Source organism: Marmota marmota, unplaced genomic scaffold, assembly GCF_001458135.2.
Source record: "Marmota marmota marmota unplaced genomic scaffold, marMar, whole genome shotgun sequence".
In the NCBI taxonomy this organism is placed as follows: domain Eukaryota; kingdom Metazoa; phylum Chordata; class Mammalia; order Rodentia; family Sciuridae; genus Marmota; species Marmota marmota.
Window position 1 is genome coordinate 2,811,310 of NW_026000164.1, and position 18,437 is coordinate 2,829,746.

Sequence of the window (18,437 nt, forward strand, 5' to 3'; positions counted from 1 at the left end):
TTCGCCGGCCGCCTTACCAACACCTTCTGTGCCGGGCTGGGCCAGGCCGTGCCCTCGATGGTGGCGCTGACCACCGCGCTGCCCAGCTTCGCCGAGCCGCCCGACGCCTTCTACGGGCCCCCGGAGCTCGCCGCCGCCGCCGCCGCCGCCGCCACTGCCACGCGAAACAACCCGGAGCAGGGCGGCCGACGCCCGGAGGGCGGGCTGGAAGCCGACGAGCTGCTGCCAGCCCGGGAGAAAGTGGCAGAGCCCCCGCCGCCCCCGCCTGCGCACTTCTCAGAGACTTTCCCAAGTCTGCCGGGTAAGTGCTGGGGCCCACCAGGGCGCCGGGCGGGAGGCCAGTTCACCTGGAGGTCCCAGACCCGAACCTGCTTGGAACCCCGGGACCTGCCTGGAGCCCTGCAGCTCCATACCCCCAGATCGAACAAGGAATCTGCGGAACCGACTCCAATACAGTTCCAAGCACAGGATCTCTAGGTCCCCAGACCCATCCTACTGCTCTGCCTGTCCCCAGACTGCTGGAAGCCTCACCAAAGACTTTCAGCACTCTCTTCCAAATTAGTGTCTTTCCTCCCAGCATTCTAGCCTCCGGCCTCGCCCTGTCGCCTTCTTAGAATTCCTTCTTTTCTCTCTTCTACCAGGAGTAGAGAAGCTACAAGGGTGGGATTCCTGGGGACACCAGCAGGGCCCCAGGATGAGCGCATGTTCGGAAGCTGTCGGTTTGGTAAGAAGGACTGTTCTGGCTTCCGAGGAGAGGACTGTTTGACCTCCAGTACAAATGGCCAGCATGAACTGTGCGGCTGCAGGTTCAGAGGGAGGATCTCAGCGGTGTCTGTTGCTTAGCCTAGAGGTCAATTCTGAACCCACAGGCTTAGAATTCAGCCTTGAGAAACCAGGTAGAGGGATACCGCCAGCTGATGGGAGGAGAAGAGGCTACAGGCTGGGCTGAGTTGGGTGTGGCCTGAAGACCCATAGTTGAGAATCTGGCTGAAATGCTGCTAAGAGCCGTGGATCCTCCATGGGAGGATGCCCTGCAGAGACAGTATATGAAAAGGAACCCGACTTAAAATCAGTTCACTTAGAACCCTCTTGTCCATGCTAGGGGTCCTTAACCCCTAGGAGCCACAAAAGCTTTCTCCTATCCAGGTAGATGCAGGTGTTCTGAGATCTGATGCTTACATAATTTGGTGGACCTTATTTAAGAAAAATAAGGTTAACATACAGGTAGGTGTAGGACTGTGAAGCTAAACTTCCTTAGCACAGATAAATCTGCTTTTGCTCAAACATTCACTGTATCCAGCTTAGCAGGTAGGGAGGACCCCAGAATTCCTGGGGGCTGATTCTAGTGGAGACAGGCATCCTTGGCCAAGAAAGGCAATTCTTGGGTCTCTCTGAATTTATCCAAAGAGCTAATCACTCCTCCAGACTCTGAGGACTGCTACAGAGCCTGTCTTCCCCTCCTCTTACCTCTTGGTTCTGGGCATTTGGGCTTTGAGGATTCAACTGTTGTTTTCTTTTTTCATACCTGGCTAGACCAAGAGGATACCAGGAAGTCAGAGCAGCATCTCCCAAGAAGGACCATAGGGAGAAGACAGAACACACCTGGAGATGAGAGGAAATGTCTGCAAGATAAGAGGGTGGGAGTTCTGTAGAAGCCAGCAGGTGATCTAAAGAAGGAAGGATTAGCAGGATTCTTAGAATAGGATGGTCCTAAGGCAGAAAAGACCAGAGGACAGGTCATAAAAGAGATGGCTGTGGAGACAACAGAATCTGGAGGCAGAGCAGACACACCTAGGAAAGAGATGAGCCGGAGGGAGAGCCCAGGTAGAGCCGACCTCAGAGGAATATGCCCAGCCCGAGAAGAACAAGCAGCTTGTCCAGTCTTAGGTCTCCTCTGTTCCTCTTTTGACCATTTTGTATAATGGGGGCTTTCTTGGCGTAGATCGAATATTGGCTACAAACAAGGTATTGATAGAGAGGAATAAGCAGAGGGGGGAAACGAAAGAGAAATATTGAGGAGGGAAGAATAGAGGACAGAAGGAAGAAATGAGCTGAGTCCTGGGACATCAAAAGAGATGATGAAATGAGAGGGCTGTCTGTCAGCAGAGGGTCTCTGTATAGGGCTAGATGGAAAGCAAACAATTCCATTAAACCAAAAGTGTGTGTGCATGCGTGCAGAAGAGTCCTGTCCTGGGAGGAGTGGAGAGTGCTTAGAAAAAAAAAATAGTGGGCAAGGTTTGAACACTATGAGTAATTTTCCTTAAAGGGTTTTCGATACTGGAGTGATGGGAAACCAGAATTTACATAGAAATGATGAAGGGGAGATCATCATCCTAGGAAAATGTTGGAAATAAAGAGACCCATGTGTTGTTCTTGGAATGTGGGCCAGGGGCTCTGTTATTAAACATGGTGGCAGAGAGACCTTGCAGGGGAAGGGTTTTGAGAGTGCTGCCTTAGCCTAGAAAGATACACTGTGGGTCGTGGTAGGTGCCGGCTGGGCAGCAAGGAAGCCGGTTTCAGAAGAAACATCCACTCACACCCACTTCCCCAGTTGTGGGTTTCCCCTGAGATGGCTGCAAAAAGAGAATGCAGTTCCAGAAATATTAGGCATAAAATCCATCTGGGGAGGGAGTGACGGTACATGGCCCACATTGAAATGGTGGGAAAACCAACCCTCCAGTTTGGGATTATGCTGGAGTATTTGGGATGAAATAAGATAATTCTCTGCTGGGAATAATGGGATTGAAACCTCCAGAGCAGAAGAGTCTGGGGAAAGAACACAGTCTTTAAAGTGACAGAGGAGTAACTGCTCTCCTGGTGGGGCATGGTGACATTGGGCTGCAATTATTATTAATTTATATTTGTTTAACCTTTTACTATTACCAGCCCCTTTAAGTGAACTTATAGTGACAACAGGCCAGTTTGGAGAATGAGTGAAGTTCTTTTCTTTGGGAGTTACAGGGACTTTTTTTTTTTTTTAAGTTGGCTGAGAGTTAAGAAAGACACCACTCTCTATAAGAATTGATGAAGGAAAAAACAGAACTTCATTATGATTTGATTGCAGAGGTGGAAGCTCTCTTAACAGGTACATAGAAACACGGGGTGGAAAGATATTGAGAATGGTTGATTGAATAGAATTCTAGGTTTGGCACATGGGAAGCAGTGGGCTAATGGGAGCAAATCTTTTAGTTGAATGATAAAGTGGAGAGAATTTTGAACTGACAGGGAAGATTAAAGTCTGAGTTAGTAGGGCTGGGGTGTAGCTTGAGGGTAGAGAGCTTTGCTTAGCATGCCTGAGGCCCTGAGTTCCATCCCCAGCACTGAAAAGGAAAATAACAAAATACGAAGAGCCCAAAATAGTGCTGACTAGTAGAAGCTATATATGTAATTTAAAGGTTTTTATTAGTCATGTTAAAAAGATAAACAGGAAAAATTAGTTTAAAAATGCATCTTATTTAACCCAATATGTCCAAAATAATTTCAGCATTAAACATATAAGCATTAAAGTGAGATATTTTATATCTTCTTTTCATACTAAGTCCTCGAGATCCAGTGTGTATTTCAGACTCCCAATACATCTCAGTCTGGACCAGTGGTGTTTCAGGTGTTGGGTAGCTGCATGTGGCCGGAGGTGTCCATATTCAACATAACACACCTAGAGATCTCTAAGAGCAAAGTTAGGTGAAACTGCCAGGGGAAGGAACTGTGGGCTGGGGTGGAGACTGAGTCCTCAACGCAGCAGGAAGGAGAGAAGAGAGCAGTGAGATCTGGATGGAAGGAAGAACAAAGCTCTGCCCTGAGTGGGATGGGCGGGGGTGCTCTGAGTCTGAAGGTGCGTGAGCTCTGGCTGAGAGTGATCCGAGCTGACTTGTGTGCAAGTCTGCAGATCAGCATCCGGGATGAAGGAAGAGGATGCCTGCTGTGTGCTGGGGCAGTGATGAAAAAAGCTGTCTGTTTAGGGAAAACTTTAAGTTGGGAGTATCTAGAGCAGTCATTCATTTGCAGAGAAGAAGGCTGGATTGCCTGGCTACACAAGCTAGGAAGTGTGGGGGGTGGGGGTGGGGGGGGGAAGGTGGGTAGGTGCTCCATATAGACTGTCAGTCAGTGGAGTGGTGTGGATACAGGAGGGATGATGTGGGTGCTGGGCTTGCGAAGAAACGAAAGCAGTCGCATTTGGGGTGATGTGGGAGAGAGGAGCCTGGCATAGGACGAGCCCGAGAGACATCAGGGTAATGAGGACGACTTAAAAAATCGATAGAGAAGACTTGCTAATTTCTGAATAGAAATTACAGTCATAGTGGTTATCACGCAGGAGACCATAAAACGCCCAAGGAAAATGGTCTTTGAGAGCTGATTGCCTTAAGCTGGGGATTATAGCTGGGGACATTTGGCTGACCAGTAGTTGGTTTCTGAATGGGTATCTATTATAAATGTCAAGATATGGTGTTTACTTATGACAGGAAAACAGGAAATGATGATGGGATGTGCCACCAGAGACTTCTGTTGCTAGACATGGGAGGAGATTTTTTGGAGGTGACAGGGAGACCCAGACCAGGTGTTTCTAGAACTTTTGAGGGAAGCACACAGTGAGACATAGAGAAGAGTACATACTGCCTTAATGGGATGGAGGGGGTGCCTTCTAAGGAGCTGTGACACATGGGCTCAAGCCAGCTTTGTCACCCCTCAGCTGTGTAACTGACAAATCACTCATTTCAGTCGGGGAAGATTATTGTGTGCCTATTCGTGGATTAGAATGTTCTGAGTACTTTGGGAGGTGCAGTCTTGTAACCTCTCTAGGCTTCAGATTTCTCATCTGGAGCAAAAGTGTTCATTCAGGTGATTGTTAGTGTCCCTTTCAATAAAGTAGGGATCTCAACAGAATCTGGGGAGCCTCTGTCAGAGGATCTGTCAATTCTGGGTGGGAGAAAAATTACTTCTTTATTGTTATTAACTTCTAACTGAAATTTGGTCTTTCTTTAATTATAAATGTAGGCCAAAATCATCTGAATTTCAGCAACATGTGAGGCTGTGGGTACTGATAGAAATTCCAGATTCAGCTGGGCACAGTATTGTGCACATATAATCCCAGGAATGCAGAAGGCTGAGACAGGAAGATTTCAAGTTCAAGGCTAGCCTTGGCAACTTAGCAAGATGCTGTCCCAAAATTAAAAAAAAAAAAAGAAAGAAAAGAAAAAAAAAAGAAAAGGGAAATCACAGTTGTTTTCATGTAAATTAATGATTTTTGGAAGGATCTTATTTAAAAAAATTAATCAAGACCATGAGTATGGGCTGGGGGTGTGGCTCAGTGGTAGAGCACTTGCCTAGCATGTTTGAGGCACTGGGTTCAATCCTCAGCACCATATATCAATAAATAAAAAAATAAAGGTCCACTAACAATAAAAAAAAAACATGAGTATATCACAAATCCAGTTTTAAATGTCTGATAACTGCAATAATATAATGGACTTCAACTATTAATTCTGTGTGTTTTATGTTATGTACCTAAAAGCATTATCCCGAGACAGGGCAGGTGGGCTGTATCTGCTGGCCAAAGGCACTCATGGCACAAAAAGAAAATGAAGGACCCCTAGTGGAGAGACAGACCCACAGTGACAGGGCCGTCAGGGGAGGACTGGACAGGATGCTGGGCTGCCACGTGCCATAGTGAAGGTGGCACTTGGCAGGGGGTGGTGGGGGCAGAAGGGGAGCGGACAGAGGGGCCCTCTACAACAGCGTAGGTATGGAGACAAATCCTTCAGATGATGTGGAGGAGAGTTCTTCTGCTTAGAGTGATGGGCATGGAGTCTGTCCTGGGCATAATGGGAGAGAGGCAATAATTGGAATCATGAGGGGACATTATTTTAATTAGAAAGAAGGAGGAGCGTAACATTAGGAGCCGAGTGGCCTGTATGGAGATAGACATTACAGAAGGAAGCCGTCGGCTGGAATTCTGCCTTGGGAGAGGAGTTGGGGGAAAGATCTTTTCTGTAAAACTGATTTGGAATCAGGAAATAGAAGGGAGAGAAGTGGAGTAGAATGTACAGAGACCTGGACAGGAAGGCGTGGTAGGAGGAGAGAACTTTATTTAGAGGGAATGAGGATGTTCCCAGGCTGGGTAGGAAGAAGCAACCCTGTGAGGAGGCCAGCTGAAGGACAGGGGTCCCTGCATGGTGTGCTCAGCCACCGGCGGCCTGTGCTCTGAGCTCTGAGTGGTGCAGAAGGGTAGGAAGCCTTTACGGAGAGCCAGCTGGCACGGGGGAGATTCCACGGTAGAGGAGCGTGGAGCAATGCTGGGCAGGTGGCTGCTAATTGGAAGAGAGGGTGGTGGGGAGAGGGATGCCTGGATTTGCCGTGACAGAGAGTGGCCGCACTGGTTGAATTCAGGGGTGATGGGAAGAGACAACCCTGGCCAGCAGGGTGGGCTGGTCCTTGTTGAGGAGTGGAGCAGAGGGCTGTGGATCCCTTGTGGACCAGGGTCATGAGCAGGAATACCATGCAAACACCATGGGCATGGCGAGAACTGGGAAATACTCTGACCCCAGGAGCTGGTTGGTTTCTTGGCTGAACTGCCGAGGAGGTGGGCTGATGCTGGGAGTCACCAAGAGGGTGGGGCTCTGTGCTGAGTGCCGGGAGAGAGGGATGCAGAGGCTGAAAGGAGGAGGGAGGTGTGTTGTCCTGAGAGAAAGGTAAGCATTGCTTTGTGCTGGGACTACCAGGATTCCAAGAATCACACCTTGACACTCCAGGTCCATAGCTGAGTGGGCGTGGCCAAGTCACACCTGTCCCAGCCCGGCATCTTGAAAATTAGGGATTTGAATTAGTGTCCCCACAGGTTGTTTCCAGCTCCACGGTTCTGTTTGTACCTGTAAGGACACTTTATTAATGAATCCTCCCTCCCTCCCCACCTCACCCCCTTTTTTTCTTTGAGGTGCTGGTGATCAAACCCAGGGCCTCAGGGTGAATTGTTTCTTTATTTTTACAAAAGGTGCCTGAGCCAAGGTCCAGGGAAATTCTGTGCTTCCCAGTGCTTGGTGGAAGGAGGAGGAGGCAGGCTGGTCGTGTGTTTTGGGGTCTGGCCTTAGGGTGAGGAAAGCTTTGTCATCAGGGACTGGGTGGGAGGCATCCCAGCTGTGGCTGTGCACAACTCTGATGTGAAACCAGTAAGAAAAACAGGAGAGAAGTGGAAGTAGATATTGTCTAGGCCCAAAGGGTTGGGATCAGCCGAGACTAAGGTTACCTGGTAAGGAAGGAAGTAGTGAGAAAAGGGGAAGTTGAGCTGGGCGTGGTGGCGCACACCTGTGACCCCAACAACTCTCGAGGCTGATGCAGGAGGATTGCAGGTTTGAGGCGAACCTTAGCAGCTTAGCAAGATCCTATCTCAGAATAAAAAATAAGAAGGGCTGGAGATGTAGTTCAATGGTAAAGCACCCCTGGGTTCAATCCCCAGTACCATAAAGAAAGAAAGTGAGAAAAGGGAGTCATGCTATGGAATCGGTTTCCAGCCTCTGGTCTTCCTCCATGTGTTACAGTAGTTAGGCCAGAGGGACATTAGGAGAAGCCTGTTTACATTAAGTGATAGTGAAGAGGTGTGGTGGGGGCAGAGGCAGGGACAGGCTTTGGTCGAGAGCTAGGCACAGATCGATCTCTCTCTCTGGACCCAGGGCCTCATGCATGCTCAGCAAGCACTCTACCACTGAGCTATGTCCCCATCCCATAGGGCACAGATCTCGGTGCCACTGTTTCTCTGTGATCTGCAGCAAAGTCCTGACCTGGGTCATTCCAGTGTCCTGTCCAATAAAATGAGGGCAATAATGCCTTGCTCACAGACTTGCAGCTTAAATGAGAAGATCTTTGTGTAGTGTCCTGAGAGTAATAGGTGCCCAAGAAACTATCATTATTGTCCTTGCCCTTGAATAGGCGGGAAGCTCTCCAGGATTCAGCTGGAGGGCTCTGTGAACTGGGGACGGTGTGTGGGATGCCTGATAATGTGCCGTTAGGGACAGGCATTCCTAGGCGGGGATTGAAGGTGCAGGTGTCCGACAGCTGTTACATGGGGCTGGCCAGGGCAGAACTCCTACTGTCTAATCCGGGTGGATTTCCAGTGTCTTTGGCTCTTTCTCCTTCCTCTGGGTTCTCCTGCCTCATGTTCTGGTGTCCTCTGGAGACCGCCAACTGCCCAGAGCCCCTCTGCTGTGCCTCACGGGGCCTGTTCTTCCTTACTGTCTATTTAAAAAATATATATTTCTCCTTTTTTCTTCGCCAAGATTCCTCTTTGCTCATATGTCTGATCTGTGTTAGGAGCAACACCACTGGATTCAACTAATTCATACGCAGTTTCCTAAAAGTCCAAGTGAACTTCACACTGGTGGATCCTTAGGTGGTAGTGTTGGGAATTAGCTTGGGGTGACATGGAGGAGTTACTATGGGAGGGAGGGGGGCAGTGTGGGAGTCAGGTGGTCATGGCGGCTCCAGTGACAGCGTGCCACCTAGGTCCTTTCAGCTGCTTGTGATGGGAGCTCACCCTTCATGTGGACTAAGGTGAGGAGACATGGATTCATGTGACTGTGGAGGAGCCACGGGCTCAGAAATGCAAACAGTGCTGTTAGGTCTGTCTCGCTCCCTCTCCGACTTCACTTCACCCTCTCCTCAAGACCAGGCCCTTCGAGGGCCGAGAGGCAGGGAGGCCAGCGCACAGGCAGCCCTGAGTGTTCACAGGTGAGCACCCAGTGAGGGTTGCAGTGTTGGATCAGCCCAGGAAGGACTGGAGTCCCCAGGAAGGCAGCATGTTCAGTCCCAGGCCCAGGTCACAGCTGGCAGACCCACCAGCTCCTGGGTGGGAAGAGAAAGAGGGACCCTAAAGTAAGGATGCTGTCACTGAACAAAAGTGGGGAGGGACCTGGGCAGAGAAAAACAGCCCGACGCAGACACCAGAGAGAAGGGTGAGACCGGCCTCAGCTCTCTCTCGGGATGCTTAGCTTCCTCAGTGCCACTAGTTGCAGTTCAGGAGGCTGAGACAGGAGGATCCCAAGTTCAAAGCCAGCCTCAGCAACATAGCAAGGTCTTAAGCAACTTAATGAGACATTGTCTCAAAAAGTAAAAAGGGTGGGGGTGTCACTCAGTGGTTAAGCACCTCCAAGGAGTGATGGGATCCAGGGAACAACTCGCTGAGGATGCAGTTGGAGGCAGTTGACAAACATGTACCCCTCGGTGAGGCTGGCTCTTGGCTCTCATTCCCGCTGGACTGGGGCTGGGGCTCAGTGGCAGAGTGCTTGCTTAGCATGTGTGAGGCCCTGGGTTCTATCCTCAGACCACATAAAAATAAATAAAATAAAGGGTATTGTGTCCATATACACCTAAAAAAAAATTATTTTTTTAAAAAAAGAAAGAAAAGAGCCCTACTGAACTGTAGAAGCCACAAGAAATTGGTGTTCGAACGAAACTGTTTCCATAGTTTGGCCACATTCTTTTTAAAGTTAGAAAATGTGTTTTCAAATAAAAGGAACATTGGCTCGTAACATGACATCCTACAAACAGTAAGGACAGAACAAATCAAGAGACAGACCTGGTGGGGGTTTTGTGTTGGGGCCGCGGGGGCAAGCCAGGCCTTCCTATGGCAGCTGCAGGCGTCTTCTGTGGGCACCTGGAGTGGGAGACTTTGGTGGCTGGCCAGAGCCTGTAGTGGTGGGGGAAAGGAGGAGGTCTACACTTGGATTCAAGACGAAGCTTATTTAATTAGTGAGGCGTCTGGGGAGAGCTGTTGCCTCAAGTGCAGGGCAGGCGGTGGGGGGGGGCGCGATCTCCTGGAAAGGACAGAAGAGGCTGGAGATGTAGGACATCAGGTACAGTGTCCCTAGCTATGGGACTTAGGAAAATCGCTTAGTCTTCTTGAATCTCCATTTTCTTCACCTGAAAATAAGGTTACTAACTCCCTAGTCCTCCTAATAGTAACAGTAGATCAAGTCACTTTAGTGAGGGTAAAGGGAGATAATAAATGTGTTTTGAAAAGTTAAAGCTGGGCTGGCACACATCTGAAATCCCAGCAGTTCAGGAGGCTGAGACAGGAGGATCCCAAGTTCAAAGCCAGCCTCAGCAACATAGCAAGGTCTTAAGCAACTTAATGAGACACTGTCTCAAAAAGTAAAAAGGGTGGGGGTGTCATTCAGTGGTTAAGCACCTCCAGGTTAGTTCCCCAGTATCAAAAGAAAAAGAAAGATTGGGGGGCTGGGGCTGTAGCTCAGCGGTAGAGCACTCACCTAGCATGTGTGAGGCCCTGGGTTCGATCCTCAGCACCACATAAAAACAAGTAAATTAAGATATTGTGTCCACCTACAACTAAAGAAAAATATAAAAAAAGAAAAGAAAGGTTAGGCCATGCAAGGTGCTCTTGACCGGGGCCAGGTCAGCCTGCCATGAAAGGAGCCCTGAGCTTCCCGTGAACCGGGGGGGGCCTCTGGAAGGCAGCGATGGAGAGAAAACCCTTGTGTGTATCTGGAGTAAAGAGTGCTGAAGAGGGGGCTGGGGATGTGGCTCAAGCGGTGGTGCACTCGCCTGGCATGCGTGCGGCCCGGGTTCGACTCAGCACCACATACAAAGATGTTGTGTCCGCCGAAAACTAAAAAATAAATATTAAAATTCTCTCTCTCTCAAAAAAAAAATTGTGCACTTTCCAGTTTATACATTATACATCACTAGATCCACACATTTAAAAAAAAAAGAGTGCTGAAGAGCCACGGAGAGAAGAGAAAGTGGAGGGCTGTTCCTTATGCACCTGAAGTTAGAGGAGGGTGTGGCCTTAATGGGTGCAGGCCACACTGGAAGTGTGCTGGTGGCCACCAGTGATGGGAGAACGATCTGTCTCAGAACAGAGCCTCGTGCACTGGGCATGGCGATGGACTGAGCCTCCAGAGCTGGGACTGATCACAGCTACACCTCTTTGGGGAGATGGCAGAGGACCTGTGTTTTCTCCCACCTTTTTGGGGGGGTGGTGCCACGGGATGGCACCAGGGCCTCTAGCACACTAGGCAAGTGCTGTGCCACTGAGCTCTGTTTACAGCCCTTCTCCCACCTTTGACACCATGGGGAAAGGAGAGGTGGGCCTGGAGGATCAGGAGGAGGCTCACTGTCCTGGGAATGAGGTGGGCTGTTAAGCTGTTTTTTGAAATAGAAGAGTCACATGAGGGACATCTACCAGTAGTAAAGCCAGTTGATTTTCTGTAAGTGATAACAGAGCAGGGGTCAGTGGCTGGATAAATGAGGGACAGCACAGGGGCCAGCTGGGTTCCTGGGGCCAGGAGTCTAAAGTGACCCTTTACTCCCTCGGTGGCTTTCTGTCATCTTTGGTGTCTGTGACCACAGGACTCCCTTCTTCTCAGTGTGAGTGTGGTGCTGTGTTCTCTTTCTGGGGGGGAATACCTTCCATGGAGTCTGTGGCCCTCAGTCTCTTCCCCAGCCTGACCTGACCCCAAGGTGGAGCTCTGTGTCCCTGGGCCACTGGCCTTCCTCTGGGAAGCCACCTTTGCAGACTCACCCTGAAGCCTGAGCAAGGCTCTTGAGTGGGATTCATGCTCCTGGCATGAACTCTGTGAGCAGTTACGAGTCACACATTGTGATATCTGTCCCTCCAATCATAGCATCATGAACCCTGCCTGTCTCCTGCCTGTCCCAGCCATTCCCCTGCCCGGAGACCATGCTTTCCCGCAGGTGCTAGACTTACAAGGGGAACCCAGCACACTCAACCTTGCTACCAGTGATATTCCCACACACAAAGGACAGGACCTTTCTGCCTGTTTGGCTACCTACCTAGCACAGTCAAATGGTTCTCAGTTTTAAGATTTTCATTTTGCTGACGGTGTTATCAGAATGATTATTTGCCATGTAAAATTTTCAATGAAAAGTCTTCTTTTGCCTATCAAGTATTTTTTGTTGTTGTTCATATCAACCAGTAACCACATCTGCAATTGGAAATTTGCTTTTATGGATATTTTATCTACCAAATCTAAGTACTGTAAATCAAATTTTGTAAACATAAATTTTCTCAGAAAGGTTTGCTACTTCTGTCAGTTTTTAATCAATAACAAAAATTTAAGTGACATTTTAGTTTTGTTTGACCTTTTTACTACTAATATTTGTCATGAATCAGATAAAATGATTTGGCCGAGCAAGGTGACACTCACATGTAATCCTAGCGGCTCAGGAGATGAAGGCAGGAAGATCTCAAGTTCAAGGCCAGCCTCAGCAACTTAGTGAGGCCCTGAACAACTTAGCAAGACCCTGTCTCAAAATAAAAAATAGAAAGAACTGCAGGTGTGGCTCACTAGTAGAGCATGCCTGGGTTCAATTTCCAGTACCATATCCACCCACACCTACCCACCCCACCCCCCACACAGGAAGAAGTTGGCATGTCTTCTTCAGCTGTTAGGCTTGCTGCCTTGTGAAGGGTCTCCCTTTGCTCAGTGGTTCCGGGGCCACACCCTGGGCTTTGGCTGTGGGGGTTCTGCAGCTCCCCCTGCTGGTGGAGCAAAGAGCAAGTGCAGGGCCAGAACATCTTGCTTGGCTCCAAATGCAGCAATATTCTGGGTGAGAAAGTGGGGTATTTTTTTTAAAAGCACCCTTGCTTTCCCTCCTCCAGCACTCACCTCCTCTCCTTTCTCTCGGTTCTTGAAACTTTTCGGCCGTCTCTTGTCTGGTTCGGCATTTTTTTCAGGCCATCTCCACCCACCTCTCCCCAGGCTCTTCTGCCTTGCTTGGCCTTTCCTCCTCTCTCCCACTCCTGGCCCGGCTCACTCATTGTCCCGACGCTGCTCCGCTGAGACTTGTGGCTGTGCTTTCCTCTCTCGGTGGTGCCCATCGCCCCTCCCCCACTCATTCCTCCAGTCCTTATCTGAGTCCTCAATGTCATGATCATAAAGGAGCAGAGACACTCCTGCCCCTGCCTCTCTGCGTCCCCCGGGATGGAGAAGGAGAGACTGTGAACTTGTGCTCCTTGGAAGGCCTTAAAAGCAGCACTAAGGGTAGCCTCCTGGTGGGGGCTTGATTTTGCCGATGTCTGAAGACAGAGGGATGGATGAGGTGATCTCAGGAGGGCTCTGCCGGGTCCAGAACTGGGAGCCTCCTCTCAGTCATCATCAGCTTAGATTTATGGGACGTCCCTTGGGTGCTTGGTGCTGTACAGAAGGGTTCCATCCTTCAAGCCCTGAAATCCAGTTGCTGCCTTTTTAGCACTGTTTAAGATCGTCTTACTGGGCTGAGTTTTTATGAGCTCTCATCCTTCGTTCTGTTATTATTGAACGCAAGGTATGTTTTAAGAATCAAAGTCAGAGGACTTGATGATGCTGTGGGATTGTTCTTCACTGTTTTCAGCACCCAGTAGGTTCCTGGGATCCCGTGGGCTTCCTCTGCGAATGTGAGGGAGGCCGGAGGCCAGCTGGGCAGTGGGTAGGGTATTTATGGGTGTGTCTGATGGCACGGAGCTGAGGTGATGGAGAGGCATGGCAGAGGAAGCAGCGGAGATGGAAAGAGAGATGGAGAGGGGCGAGCACACACCTGGATGCTGGATATCGTTTCTCTTATTTAGCTGACTGCTGAGCGCCTACTCAGTGCAGATCACTGTAAGATGCTCATGATACAGTGAATAAAACATCAGAATTCCTCAAAGCTCATATTCTAATAGGGAGCGGCAGCCAGAGGGGTGGATGAATAAAGGTGGTGGCATGTACCATAGTGACAGGTAGGTCACAGAGGGGACATCAGAATGTCAGGGGTCCGAATCCTAAGGGAATGTTCAGGAAGCTCTCAGTGGAGGAGCAGGGAAGCAGCCAGTGCTGAGGTCCAGGAGGATGGAAGCCAGTGAGGAGAAGAGGACACTGATGGTCTAGATGGTGGTGACTTGGACCAGAGGCAACAGGGAGGAGAGGTCGGGCGTATTTGAAAGGTGGATTTGTGAGTGGATGTGCTCCATGAGAGGAGTGAAGGGCAGCCGCAGATCTGGTTTGAAGGCAGGAGGATGGAGTGCCACAGAGATGGGGAGGACTGGGTTGTGTGGGAATGGACAATAGTGCGGGGAAGAGCCCTCAGTGAGGGGGAGGAGGGAACCCAGGCTGAAGATCTCACAGGAAGTAAAACAGGTGGCCAGCGAGGAGACGAGGTGGGTGTTGGGAAGCCTGTGGCCGGTGGCCAGCACCCCCACCACATCAGGGCAGGGCTCTGGAAATGCAGGGCTGAGCCTGAACTGTGGCTGGTCAACTCAGGAACGGGACAAAGGGGAGGAAGGGAGAGAGACAAAAGCAGGTTGGGGTGTGTAGTAACAGGGCCAGATGATCCTGGCCTCTAGGGAGAATGTCACCGTGGCCCTTGAGCAGCAGGTGTGCACATCAGCAGCAAGGGATCAGCAGGTCAGCTCTGGAAGCCTCTGGAAGCTTCTGGGCCTCAGGCAGATGGGGAGGGACCACACCCAGGACCAGCCCTGCCTGCCAGCAGGAGGTGTCTGGGCAGTGTCCCTGCCCCTCATTGCACCCTGGATTTAGCCAAGCTGCATTCTGAACTCCAAGCAGGCTTGGAGGGGGTGTGTGGTAAGTGACATCCCGAGTGCCCACCTTCACGTGGCTCACAGGTCGTCCATGGGCCCTTCTTCTTCCCTAGCGGATGATCGTCTTTTGACTTTCTGTTGTTGGGCAGAAAACGAGGGAGTGTGGGAAACTCAAGCACTGACAACGTTCATTGTAGTCCTGGCAAACACATCAGTGGGTAGATTAAAACCAAAGGTGGAGTTAGATTTCAGAATTATGTGTGGATTAAATGTTTGTATGTCTGTGATCGTAAGTAATCACTCATCTACTAAACGAGTCAGAATTCCTTCTGCACAGTTCCTTCCCTGTTTTTCCCGGTTCACTTCTGTCCCCACATTCCCTCCAGCCCTCGGCCAGTGTCAGACTCTGGTCCTGGGGATTCTGAGCTTCAGCAGGAGCTGCTGTCTGCATTGGCCAGGAGAGAGGGGAGGTGGGAAAGCAATTCCGTCACTTTGGAATTAAGGATAAGGACCACCAGGGGATGGGGCTGAGTAACAGGGAGGAAGGTTGGGCACAGACAAGGAAATGGCATGTGGCTGGGAGCCCCTGTCCTGGCTGGGCAGTCTGGATAGGAATTGGGAAGGGGGCTTGAGACCTCCAGTTCCCAGGTCTCCTTGGAGTGTCTTGGACCCATATTTAAGGAGGGTGTGGGGAGGAGCAGATAAGCCTGAAGATCCGTCCAGAGGTGTGTGAGGGTCTGTGACCTAGCTCTGCACAGAGGGAAATTCTGGGACAGTTCCTGCAGCTGGGCGGGATGAGGACTCCTGGGGGAGCGGCAGGCTCCTCTCCTCCCACATTGGAAATCCAAGTCAGTGTCCCCCGGCTTTGTCCTGGGGCCCGGTGTAGGAGGGACACTGGGCCCTTGGTCCTGGGCTGGGAGAGTTGGGTTGCTGGTATAGAGAGAATGAGATGGGCTGGTGGGAAAGTCCGGGGGCTACTGTCCACTCCATTGCCTGCCCCCCTTCCTGTGGTGACGTCGAGCTGGTTAATACCTTTCTTCCCCGTTGTCTCCCCTAACCCTCTTCCCGCTCCCCACCTGGATGTGCCTGTCCCCTCTCCTGCCACCTCTTCCTTTCCATGCCGCCTCGTTTCTTGCCGCTGCCCCCCCCCCATTCCTGGCCGCGGTCCCGTTGCCCCCTCCACCCTGTCTTCCCTGCCCGCTCCCTCCCCATCCATTGGTTTCCCGCTCCCCACAGCAGAGGGGAAGGTGTACAGCTCAGATGAAGAGAAGCTGGAGGCCCCAGCGGGAGACCCAGCAGCCAGCGAGCAGGAGGAAGAGGGCTCAGGCGGCGACAGCGAGGACGACAGTTTCCTGGACACTTCTGCAGGGGGCCCTGGGGCTCTTCTGGGACCTAAACCGAAGCTAAAGGGAAGCCTGGGGACTGGAGCTGAGGAGGGGACACCGGTGACCACAGGGGTCAGCGCCCCTGGGGGAAAAAGCCGCCGGCGCCGCACGGCCTTCACCAGCGAGCAGCTCCTGGAACTGGAGAAGGAGTTCCACTGCAAGAAGTACCTGAGCCTGACGGAGCGCTCCCAGATCGCCCACGCCCTCAAGCTGAGCGAGGTGCAGGTCAAGATCTGGTTTCAGAACCGCCGGGCCAAGTGGAAGCGCATCAAAGCTGGCAACGTGAGCAGCCGTTCCGGGGAGCCTGTCAGGAACCCCAAGATCGTCGTGCCCATACCTGTGCACGTCAACAGGTTCGCTGTGCGCAGCCAACACCAGCAAATGGAGCAGGGGGCCCGGCCCTGACCCGAGCAAGGACCCGCGGCTGGGCTGTGCCCACACAGGAGGGACCGCAGCGGGGAGAGAGGCCCACGGTGCTCCCCGCCCTGAGACCTTCAGGATGAGGGGCTTCAGGGCCACAGGGGCTCCGGGTCTACTCGCCAGGGAGGTGCTGGGACTGGGGTGGACTCCTCGGGCCCATGGGGCTTTAAATGCTCGGGGCCTGAAGGGTTCTGTGGCTGATGTCCAGGAACAGCTTCTGACCAAACGGAGGAGCCCAGGGCGACACCAGCCCAGATGGATGGCAGCTCCTTATTTATTTTATGTAAAGTTTGTATATATGGAGCTGTGTCTCTGTCTGCACTCCTAAGAAGCTTCGGGAAAGGTCTGTTTCATCGAGCCTCAGCCAGAGTTCATTCCATCCTGCGCTCGGCCGGCCGTGGGCGGCGTCTCTTCAGTGCAAGGTGTGGGAAGAGATGGCTGGAACCACCAGCAGCCTCCAGGGGGACCACTGCTCCCCTCACCCCTGCCTCCCGCTTGGCCCTGCTCCCACGTCCACCCCTCACCTCCGGCTACAGCCACTGTTCCTCCTCCAGGTAAACAGGCCTCTTTGGAAGAGGTGGCTGACTTCAGGGGGTGAGACTCACTCCCATTTGTATTAAAGCTAAATGACGGCACCTGACCCTCAATGGCTGGTGAGTGTTGGGGCCAGCTAACTGGCTAGAGGTCGCCAGTCTAGTCAGTGACAGGGGCAGGGTGGGGCTCGCTCACACTACCTGTGAGTATCTTAAGCACTGGGTGCAGAGGACACAGCCACCAGCAACCGAGTGGCCTCTGCTGCCCTTTGTATTTCAGATGCGAGGGCCCAGGGAGGGAGGACCCATCTCTGGTGCTCTCATCACGGTTTCCGAAGCTTCAGGTACTGCAGCCTCTTCTGCTACAGAACAAGGTGGGCATAGAGGGGTCACTGCCAAATGGAGGGGACAGGAGCCAGTCTGTGATGGTTCTGGAAAGGTGTGTGCTGTGGGGAAGACCAGAGCGAGGCTGTGGGATTGGAAGGGACGATGTTGGTGGATAAAGCAAACACCCGAGCTACACCCTCCAGACACACTGCACAGACTGCAGGCAGAGGGACTGTTAGGGAGACCCGCTGAGGCCGGTTCACGGCAGGCCAGCTGCTTGGGAAGAACTTGGCTGTCTTGGTGGAGAGGAGAGCTAGTGTGAACAGGCCGTGGAGAAGACAAACAGCAGGCTACAACTAAGACGGGAACCCCGGGTGTTCAAGTCAGGGTCAGAGGGAAGCCAAACGCCCCACCAACCCCCGTACCCTCCTCAGAGGACCAATGATAGTTCCTGGAATGACAAATTAGTCAATGTCTCATTGACTCGTCTTACGGCTCGACTGAGGTTGCCCTTCCTGAGCAGCTTGTCTCTCCCAAAGCAAGCAGCCGGGAGCTGCGGCTGGTCAGTGACGATAGAAAGGTCTACTGTTGAGTGAGGACCCCCAGGCCCAGGCTGTCTGTGATCCTCGGCTAAGTTTCAGCTGGGCTTCTGATTACAGCTTAAAGTATGAAGTCCAGACCTGCCGGGTCCCCTTGGTACCTTAGACTCACCCTGCACAGGGAACCAACAGGATTAGGTTGTTTTGAGGAGATAAGTCAGACAGAGGTTGACAAGGACAGCTCTGTCCCTTCAGCAGGGTTGGGGCAGAGGCTCTAGCTCGACACGCCCAGTGTGGAGGGCAAGTGAGCACTGAGCAGAAAGGCCGGAGGGACCAGCCACCACCAAGGCTGCTGTGCGTCTCCCCTGGCTCTGTGCCTGGCCGAGCAGGGTCCCGCCGGCCCCGAGCGGCTTGTCTTGAGGGAGTCTGGAGGTGACTGCGGCTAGTGTTTCCCAAGTCCAGGAACCCAGTCCCACACACCATGGCCCCAGCCCTTCTGCCCTGATCTACGTGTAAGGCTCTTAACAGACTTGCAAAAGGGGACGTGGACAAAGAAATAAAACCTGGTTTCCTCTGAGTAGCGTTACTTGGTTATTTACTACATGTAGGCAGGTGCCCACGCAGGGCACCAGCCAGCACACCTGCCATGTACCCAAGAGGCTTCAGGAAACAAGGGCTGCCAGCAGAGTGGTTTCAGGAACGGGGAACA

At 51.7% G+C, this 18,437-nt stretch overlaps 1 protein-coding gene across 1 annotated transcript; it reads left to right on the plus strand.

Moving 5' to 3' along the window:
• On the plus strand, nt 1-18,430 carry Gbx1 (gastrulation brain homeobox 1; the record flags this gene model as incomplete). Its single annotated transcript, XM_015493852.2, has 2 exons — nt 1-301; nt 15,761-18,430. Coding segments are annotated over 2 exons (855 nt in total), but the record flags the coding sequence as incomplete, so codon positions are not given.
• Between the last annotated feature and the right edge of the window lie 7 nt (nt 18,431-18,437).